Here is a 9,857-nt window from a genome sequence, read left to right on the forward strand (position 1 = left end):
CGCTGTCACAGACCAGCGTGGCACAAGATGTAGCCCGCGGTTGATAAAGGTTAATGGAAAGCTCCCAGTCGGCGGCGGCGGCGGCGGCGGCAGCTGAGTTGACCGCTCGTGCTTTCGAGCCGACTCTTTTTTTTTTGTGGTATCAGTTTACTTCGCAGACAACACCGCTCTTTTGACCTACTTCCTTTTGTGGTAAGCAGCAAAACATTTACATGTGTATGTACAAGAAAGGGGCTCTTTCTGATTAGATGACGGTGGAGCGATAGTTGGGGTCGTTTGTCGTGCTCGAGCCGTCCATTTTGACCACCGTGACCTTGGACGAGTGCTGGGAGCTGTGCAGCGCGTTCCTGCGGCAGAGGCGCTCGCGGTAGTTCTGGGCGAAGATGAGCAACATGAGCGGGTTGATGCAGCTGTGGGAGTAGCTGAGGCAGATGCTGATGTTGTACGCGTAGACGAACGCAACGGTCGGCGTGTTGTTGCTGAGGTTGACGACCTGGATGACGTGGTAGGGCGACCAGCAGATCAGGAACAGGGCGATGACCATTAGGACCATCTTGGTGGCTCTTTTGGCCCACACAGACTGCTTACGCTTGACCCGGCGGATGGAGCTGAAGACGTGGTAGAGGGTGAGCGAGTAGAAGGTGCTGATGATGATGAGGGGGATGATGAAGCCCAGGATCGACTGGTAGAGAGTGTACCAGTACATGTCTTCAGGCCCGTCCAGGTACATCATGCACACCTCCAAATGCTGCCTGCGTACAACCTTGGCGTACAACATGACCGGCACGGTGAGCAGGAAGCTGCCCAGCCACACCAGCAGATTGATGAGGATGGTCCACTGCACGGTCCTCTTCTCCGAGCTGGGATGGACGATAGCTATGTACCTAGGAGGAAGAATTTACGTTATTGACTGCGCTCTGAAGCCCAAATGATAAAGCGACTTTGCTGACGCGCATGTAAAAAACAAAAAACATTAGTTTTTGCTTTAAGCGGTCATTTCCGTCCTTGACAAGCTCGGAGAATCAAATCAGGCAAGGGAGGAGGAGGATAAAACCAAACAGCACATTAGAGATACGCTCTCAATATATTACGTGCTCCGTAAAGTGACAAATGCGGTGACAGATTGGTGTAATTTGTGCAAGGTTTTTACAGCAAAATATAAACACAATCCCTTTTGGGTCTTTTTGCGTTTGATTACTGCTTGAGGATCCGGAAAAAAATAACAATCTTTTTGTTATTACTTCCCCCCCGAGTGTGATTTAAGTGGAGCAAATCACATATTTCCAATCGCTGTGTTTCTTCTTAATGCGTTTGTGTGCCTGAGCTGTCTGCTGAGGTTTGACGGGTGCGGACGCACCAGCACTTCTGTATCGCTTCCAAGACGACATAAACTTCGACGGTCTATAAATAAAACAGTTTGGCTTGCTGATCATCAACAAGAGCTCGTCAACTGAAGTTGAGTAGATTCCCTGTTAGCTGTTCCCTATTAGTGCAGATCAATAAGCGAAGAGCCGCCCTCGACCTCTGACTGATGTTTGGCTTCAGATCGGCCAAGATAATTACTGATCTGACCAAAAAACGTACATCCCAGAATGTACTGCCGGAACTCGTTTATACAGAACAAGCTACAAACTGCTCTAGTCAGATACTTAAATGATTTGTGTGTAATCATCTTGAACAGTTTTCTCGTCCGGATGCTACAAAAAACACGTAGACACCAGCACAAACATGTGAAACTATTGTTTTCTATGTAGCTCGGCTCTGAGTTCCAAAAATGATCATGTAGATGTTTACTCCTATAAAATGAAGTTACGCAGCAGACTGAGAAAAGTAAGAAATAACTTTTCTTTTGCAACAGTTTCTGCTCATACGGAGACTAATATCACTAATTAGAAAAAAAATAGGTGCAATTTTGCACGGATATGCACGTCTTTAGAGGACATAACACTGAGATTGGAAATCAACTTTGTCATTGTGGTTGCAGTCTGTGCTCTTAAAATCCAATGGGCAGCTAATGAATGTGATTTCACTCTCGGGACCGAGTCGTATCCCTAATCACGACAGTTCCTCCTTTGATTAAGACAACAAGTACCACACTTGTTCAGCCATGTGAAATGTGTTAAACACTAAAATGATGCAGTTTTTATTGGGGTGGTGATCCTGAGACGAGCCTACTATTTGTTTTGTTTGTATTTTAGTTAGTTATGGATTGTGATCAGATTAACCTCCTTTTAAATCATAAAAAGTGAACAGTCAGTTTATTGATCAGATAGAAACGCGTTATTCCGGAGAAGTGTGGCTTCGTGGCTCGACCCCTGTTGCTCATAGTGCCTTGAAATGGGTGTTTTTTTTATCAGCTCTGCCTGAGGTGCGAGCACTCATTTAATTGTCCTGAATGTGTTCACATCATAAACAGGGCGCATACATCATTTACCCAGGGAACATTGTGTCTCCATGTCTGGATACTTTTGTTTGATGGACTATGCAGCTCTCCAATGGCAGTTTAAAGAATAAATATATACATGATGGAATTAAATCAAATCAAGACATGTTTTTAAGACGCTCAATAGCATTATAGTAGGATTTGTTTTCGTTTTAACCTAATTTTCTGTTTGATTTATGTCATGTTGTTGTCCTGATTCTACACAGATAATGTATTTAACATATCTGCCACAATGCTTCATAGATTTTCTTTTCTTTTTCTTTTCTTTTTTGTAAGACTGACTTCAACACTTACCGATCAATGCACAGCACGGTGACTATCCCCACTGTGGTAAACTGGTTGCTGACGTCCACGACCACAACCGCTTTACACATAAAGTTTCCGAAAACCCACTGCCTGTCCCTGACCAGCTGGTGAATGTTGAAGGGCATCACCAGCAAGAACAGCATGTCTGCTATCGCCAAGTTGAGCACGTAGATGTCCGAGACCATCTTCTTCTTGCACGCCGCCACCGCGTAAATCACCAGCCCGTTGGCTATGACTCCGACGGAGCACAGGATGCCGTAGATGGAGGGGAATATGTGCATGAAGGTGGTGATGTCGATGTGGCTGTAAGGTGTGGGAGTTGCGTTCAGACATGGCTGGTCGGTAAAGTTGTGCGTTTGGTTGTATTTGCAAAGTGTGTCCGTGCCATTCATTTTCGGATCCTCTTGGAAAAAAAGAAAAAAAGAAAAAGTGTGGTTCTAATTAAAGCGCGTCTGCTCTCCAAACTTGGGCGTAAAACTTGCGCTCTCTCCAAACGCGCGTATCCTCTCCTTCGAGTTAATCCGGGCGCGTATTCCCCTTAAAACAGATAACGTAAAATTTAAAGCAGAAAAAAAAAGAAAGAAAGGAAGAAACGCCAATTAAGACTGACTAGAAATGATCAAGCCTGCTTACATGTTAATCTCGGGGGGGAGCAAACTATGACCTGACTATTTACCGTGCGCTTCTGCTGTGCCTTCACCAAACGCAGAGCGAGCCTGAGCGGACACGAGTTCCCTCCCTTCAAAGATCATTTGCTGTGTTGTGTAGGATAATAAGACAAGCAAATCAAAAAAAGGCACATCAAGTCCTCCCTAATTTCCACTTAGGGAGGGGGAGTAATCAAACATTTAGTGATGACCGTGTGGAGGGATTTTAAGGGACAGCCTGTATATTTATTTTTTTGACTAATTAAGCTTAAATCGGTGCTGTCTGTTCAAACTTTAGCAAACGGAAACAATCAATAAGGTTAAGGACACCTCTTTTTTGGTATATAGTTTGAGGCAGGGGTTTGAGTGTGTGGGCTTCCCCTCAGACAAAGCTTAGAAAGAAGATTCAAATTAGGTTATTGATGCCACAGACACACAACAACGGAGCCAACCTAACATTAGAAACTGAGAAATCTCCAATATGTTTTGTCTGTCAGATACAGTGCTATCAAATATGTGTCCGTCCGCGTCCATTAAATGAAGTCCCCTAAGTCGGATGGTACTTTCTTTGCCAAAATCGAAGACTGATACTCATCAGTTGTGGATTAGCGCGAACCTTTACACAGAAATTCGTGTCCATCGGAGGGTTACGCCAGGAAATTCTATTCTTTCTTTTGCTTTCTTATCCAGCCAAATATCTTAATATCTACTGAATGGATTGCCTGACATTTGGTAGAGATATTCTCATGATAGATTTCCTATAATCCCCTGGTTTTTCCTCCAAACCTTCATTTTTACAACCAAATACTTGGAAAACTAATAACATAATGACATAACATGGTACTGATTCTAAGAACTGTCTCTTTACAGCCAGATAACAGATTTATAGTACTCCATGTGACCTATTTTGACAAGTAATGTTCCACCTCGGAACTAAGGCCTCTGGTTGAAGGCGCCCCCCCGGACCTTCAGACTACAGATGAGCCACTTCTTTCAATTACGTTTACAGAAAAAAAGCTTGTCTTTCTTGTGCATTTCATTGAAAAAAGCTTTTTTTCCACAGGGATCTTTTTTTTTTTTTTCTTCTCTCTTCCCTCTTAATTCTTTTGAGCTTCAGCTTTAAGAAATTAAACTGATTCAGGCTATCACTCGCAATTAATCTCTTTAATGGTGAATAAGCCTCACAGGCTGCTTTAAAAGCTCTGATATCAGAGATGTGATTTTCTTGAAGGCTTTGTTCTGACGTCTCCGGGAGCTGCTCTAAAGGACAGGAGCTGATCCAGAGTTTTGAAGCAGCTCAGCGAACGGAGCTCTGCTGGGCTCTTACCACAGGTCAGTGGGAAAGTACTGAAGCTTTCCTCATGCTGGCTGTAGGTACTGTTTGTCCACTCGCTGCAATGTTTCCTTTCAGTTTCCCCCGCAGCTGAGAGTGCGCCGTGATATAATTATTTTCCCACAGGCCTTGGTGCATAATATACTCGGCCATTTGTGTTGGAAACGCACAGCGAACCCGCCTCAATGAGCTCTTTACACTCGGCTCTGAAATGGAATTCGCGTTGGTAATTTGTATTTTATCGTCTCCATCTGCCCTCAACCCTCCTTGTTCCAGAGATAAAAATGAGAGTAATTGGTGTCACCAGGAGCCCCTGTGCGGATTCTATCTTCACGTCAAAAGCATGTTAATTGACAGCAAGTCCACTGTGTTTTCGCTTTAAAATACAGGAGTCTAAGGACTAATACTGTATTTTCTACACTTTCTGTATGGGTTGCCATGAAACTTTTGTGCTGAAATTCCTTTTCCTGTCGAGGATGACTCAAGACTTTCCTATCCTTCTTCTAGCTAGTTCATTCTTTCACATATCTTTGTTTGTACTGGATGGATATCCCCACGTTTGGGAGATTTTCCTTTCCGATTGATTCTAATACCTTTTATGATCCCCGTAATCACAGCAGAATTTCAGTTTCACGGCCGAGTGGCGCTTCCATCAGCCTGAGCGACACACTTTATGTTTGCCGCTAATATGCCTTACTAAAAAGGCAAGCAACTTATATACACAACAGCATCCTAGCGCTTTCACTGCGGTGCGAGTTAGCGTATTTGACATCCAGCTCAAATCACTGCTGTGGCTAAGCGCAGCCTCGCAGAGCTGCTACCCTCATTAAGCTGTTGTGAGCCTCTTTTAAATAATGTGACCGTGGAAGGGGGGGGAGACAGAATTTGATGACTAAAATATGGAGGAAGTTGAATACTTTCCCAAAGCAGCAGCCAGCAGTATTTTCAGTGTGAATGTGGGGGAACTGTGACAGCCCAGCGAGCGGTGCATTCGTTCAGTCATCCCTGGGAACAGAGCACGCTGGTTTCACAGTGAAGGAGGGCAACGATGGTGAAGGAATAATATCAAACCACCACGGAGGGACTGGTAGGGTTGCCAAACTCGGCTAAAAGCTAAATTCCACTGACAGCAGATTAAAGCTTTTCTGATGCATGTTAAATTCAGGCTGTCAGAATCACATTTAGTAAAACCTTACATCAGCTGGAAGATATGGTATATAATTGCAGCAGGACGGTACAGTCACGATTTAGCGTGGAAAAAATCCTGCAACACTTAAAATGCCTTCCTGTCTAACTTATACGTTCCCCCTTTGTGCTCATTTTCCAACTATCCTTTTTGTGTACCATACAGTAGTGTGAAAAAGCAGCAAAGTGGAGCAAATAAATAAAAAACATAATCAAAATAAATCTGTATTTGCTGTCTCTTTTTCTTTCAAACGGCTCCAGCTCCACTTGCGCAAAGTTTCGGTGTAATTGGCAGGTGAGCAGTTTCAGGATCTTGGAAATCTTGCCACAGTTGTGTGGATTCAAGCTGCCTCTGTGTCTCCTGCCTCTTCATGTAATCCCCGGCTGACTTCATGATGTTGAGATCAGGGCTCTGTGGAGGCCAGACCATCTGTTGCGAGGCTCTGCCTCTCGCCGCGGATCATTCTTCATTACTCTGGCTGTATGTAAGGCTCGTTGTCGTACTGCGACCAGCCGGGCATGCACCATCCTGATGGCGCTGCTTAATGAATAAGAATCGAACTCTTACGCGCAATAGTGTATCATGCTTAGTTTTATTTTGAGAGCAGTTTGCCATCCGTGCGAGGAACGTGGCGCTCCAGATCTGTGTGCATCATGTGATTATGTTTTTCTTGGAAGGAATGCATACATTGGTTATTCAAAGCTGCAATGGAAAGTTGACACAACAAGAGACATTGTTGTTTGTTTGAAGCAGCAGGTTATACAGAGATAAAAATGGCTTTAATTCAGAGGAGGAGCGAGGCTTTTTAAATCAGGGGCCACGACTGACTATACACTCATAAGCCACAACATTAAAACCACCTTAAAACCAAAGTTCAGGTGCATCGGGATGTGGACACAGGCCTAACGCCAGGACGTTGGTAGGGGAGTCTTTGGCACCTGAAGGTTGAGGGGGTTGGATCAGGCTTGGTCCAGAGCATCTCACAGATACTTGATCAGTTTGGGGGTGTGGGAAGTTTGGACTGTTTTTGATGTTTTTTGTCGTGTTCTTAAGCAGTTTTTGTTGTATAGAAGGTCGCCTTGTCCTGCTGGGACAAATGCCTGCTGCTATTAGGGAGTGTTGTTGCTATGGTAAATGGCCTTGCTTTTATATAGCGCTTTTCTACCTATTGGTACTGAAAGCGCTTTACAGTCATAGACACATCTACCCATTTTCTCACACAAGCACTCACACATTCACACACCAGTGCCACGCACTAGGAGCAACTGGGGGTTCAGTGTCTTGCTCAAGGACACTTCGGCATGTGGCACATTCCGGGGATCGAACCGCTAACCCTCTGGTTCGTGGACAACCCGCTCTACCTACTGAGCCACAGCCGCCCCTATGGGTCGGAGGTGCCTGGTCAGCAACAATATTTAGGTAAATAACATCTGCATGAATACCAGGACCAGATTTCTCAGCAGAACATTGCATTGCAACAAGATTATTAAAGTTACCCCCTTCACCTCTTATACTGTAGGTTTTAATGTTGTGACTGATTTTTTGTTTGTTTGTTTCTCAGCCATCCGGGTCATTGTATATCCAAAATCAAGGCAATCGAGGCAACTGGACATGTTCATGATGTCTCACAGATGTTCCTAATAAAGACCTAAACCCTTTATGGTTTTATACTAGCATGCAGAGCACTAAATACAAGTCATTTTTTTTCAAATATTTAAACCAAAATCAATCAAATCTTCTTTTTGACTAACAAGAAGAGTCTTTCAGGCTGTGAGCTCCTCCTCAAGCAAATGGCGATAACCAAAAAAGACCCACACAGCAATTTCTGTTTCTTTTTTTTTTCCAGGGCCAGCTAATGGCTGTTATCCAGCTTCTTGCTACATTCCAACAATAGAGAAGTTAAGATCAAACTTAACGTCTGTGACAGCAACGCGTTAACGCTAAATAAAGTGTGGGATCAGAACTTACTGTGAATGTTCATGGCCGAGGACACACTGAGCAACACTGTTCAGCTCGCCGTGTGGTCTCACTGTGGCGTTTTCAGGAATGGCAGAGGAGGATGGTGAGCTCATATTGATATTTGGTACTGCAGAGTATTCGTCATAATTTTATGTTATCAGGAAATGGTTAATATTCTCAACGGCCTCGTGCTTTCATTATTTCTGATTGCCGTGCTTTGTGTACACGGCCTCCCATGTCATAAACACAAGGTCATGAGTTCCATTTAAAGGCGGTAATAAATACAGTACTACATCCAATTGGTAAACATGTGAATCTTTCCCTACTGACAGGACAGGCCCCAATCAGGGGCCGGGGCTAGTGTCCAGTGCCCTGGATCCACCTATGACTTCGCTGTCTTCCCAAGATCGTGCGGCTGGGATTAAGTCACCCAAAGCCGGAAGAGTACGGCCGGTGGCTGCTACGAACCTCTTAAACCCGAGCGGAGTCTGGCTCTCTCCTTTAGCATCTGTCACTGTGAGTGCCGATGCGAGACGGGGGTTAGTAGGGTCTTACCTCCCATCTGCTCTGGGGGCGGACAGGGGAGGACGATGCTCGCCCTGGTCAGCACCTGAGCATGCATTTGTTCACCTGTGGGAATGTGAAGACGCAAAAGGAGCACGGGCTCTCAGTCTGGTTCCAGTGAGGAATAAATATGACTAACTGACAGCTTGTAAGACTTTTATGGCAAGAGTATTCATTAAACCCAAAGTGCTGTGGGCCCTGATTGGGAATAGTTAATCAAAAATAAAATGGCTTTTTAGAAGACATTTCAAAAATAGATCGATTCATTCTTGTTAATGGAGTCCTGGGCTACTTCATTATAACCACCTACAATATGTTCTCATTGTTAATGAGATAATCTGCACACAGCTCTCTCCCGAGGAGGATCATAAAAGCTGGAACAGATCACATAAAGCCCACAATATGGCGGTATGAGGAGGAGTTAAAACAGAAACGCAACGGCAAACCCTTCAAGGGATCAGCACACACAAAGAGGGGAATCTTGGCAGTAGTTTTAGTGATCATAAATGCACACAAATTACCGTGTGGGCTGTTCCTGTCAGTAACAACTTGTCTTGTCGGTCTTCATGGATATAGTAAAGTAATGCACATGTCAACCATGGGACAGGTGTCTTTTTTCTTTAAGCTACCACAGCCACAGGTTGAATTTAAAGGGGAACTACTGTTTTTTACAACCTGGACCTTATTTCTAGCATAAAATACAATCATTTACTCGCCCATATAACTTTTGTGTCATTTGCACTCGTTCAGGAGATAATTAGATCAGCGTATATCCATATAGTGGGAGTGACTGGGGCACCGAGACGCAGCCTCTAAATAACGCATTATCTGCCGCAAAACTCGTTCATTTCAGCAATATTTTGTTATGTTACGCTATGTCATCTCTGACCTGCTAATTTTTTGCAGTCCACTGAGGCTGTGGACGAACCATAGCAGTAGCAAATTACAGGTAAGCAAGCCGATTGTCGTGGGTGCGCGTGGCACTCAGAGATGACATCATCCAGGTCAGAAGACATCATCCGGGGTCTTCTTCAACCTCTGTACAAGGAAATGACTTGTCATTTGTCTCCTCAGTCTTCATTACAGTGTGAGATTCAATTCTTTTACAGGAGCATTAAGACAAAAGCAGGACAACTCCACTTTAATATACAGAAACAAAACAGTGTGAATGTGCAGTAATAGAGCCCCACACCGCTTTTCTCTTACACTGCATAACAACCTCAGGAGATAAGACACAAGCGCTGGTCTGAAAACTGCCAATAGAAATCCATTTCTATCACACCGAGAACATCCTGTGACTCGTGTCCATAAACACGGACCTGAAAACAGTGAGCGACAAGGGCTGACCACGGAGAGGTTTTAAAACATAACAACATCTTAAATTCAATCTACTCGGATGTCCATTTAGAAGCTTAAAAT

General features: G+C 44.2%; 1 protein-coding gene across 1 annotated transcript; it reads right to left on the minus strand.

Annotated features, from left to right (window-relative positions):
• Positions 1–244: 244 nt before the first annotated feature.
• Positions 245–4,085, minus strand: mchr2b (melanin concentrating hormone receptor 2b; the record flags this gene model as incomplete). The annotated part of the gene is made up of 2 exons (XM_084549442.1): positions 2,738–4,085; positions 245–884 (listed from the first exon to the last, which is right to left on the minus strand). Exons 1-2 carry the CDS (start codon positions 3,139–3,141, stop codon positions 245–247), a joined length of 1,044 nt encoding a protein of 347 aa, XP_084405568.1. The 5' UTR covers positions 3,142–4,085.
• Positions 4,086–9,857: the final 5,772 nt, after the last annotated feature.

The sequence above is a fragment of the Chelon labrosus genome, assembly GCF_963514085.1.
Source record: "Chelon labrosus genome assembly, chromosome: 8".
NCBI lineage: Eukaryota > Metazoa > Chordata > Actinopteri > Mugiliformes > Mugilidae > Chelon > Chelon labrosus.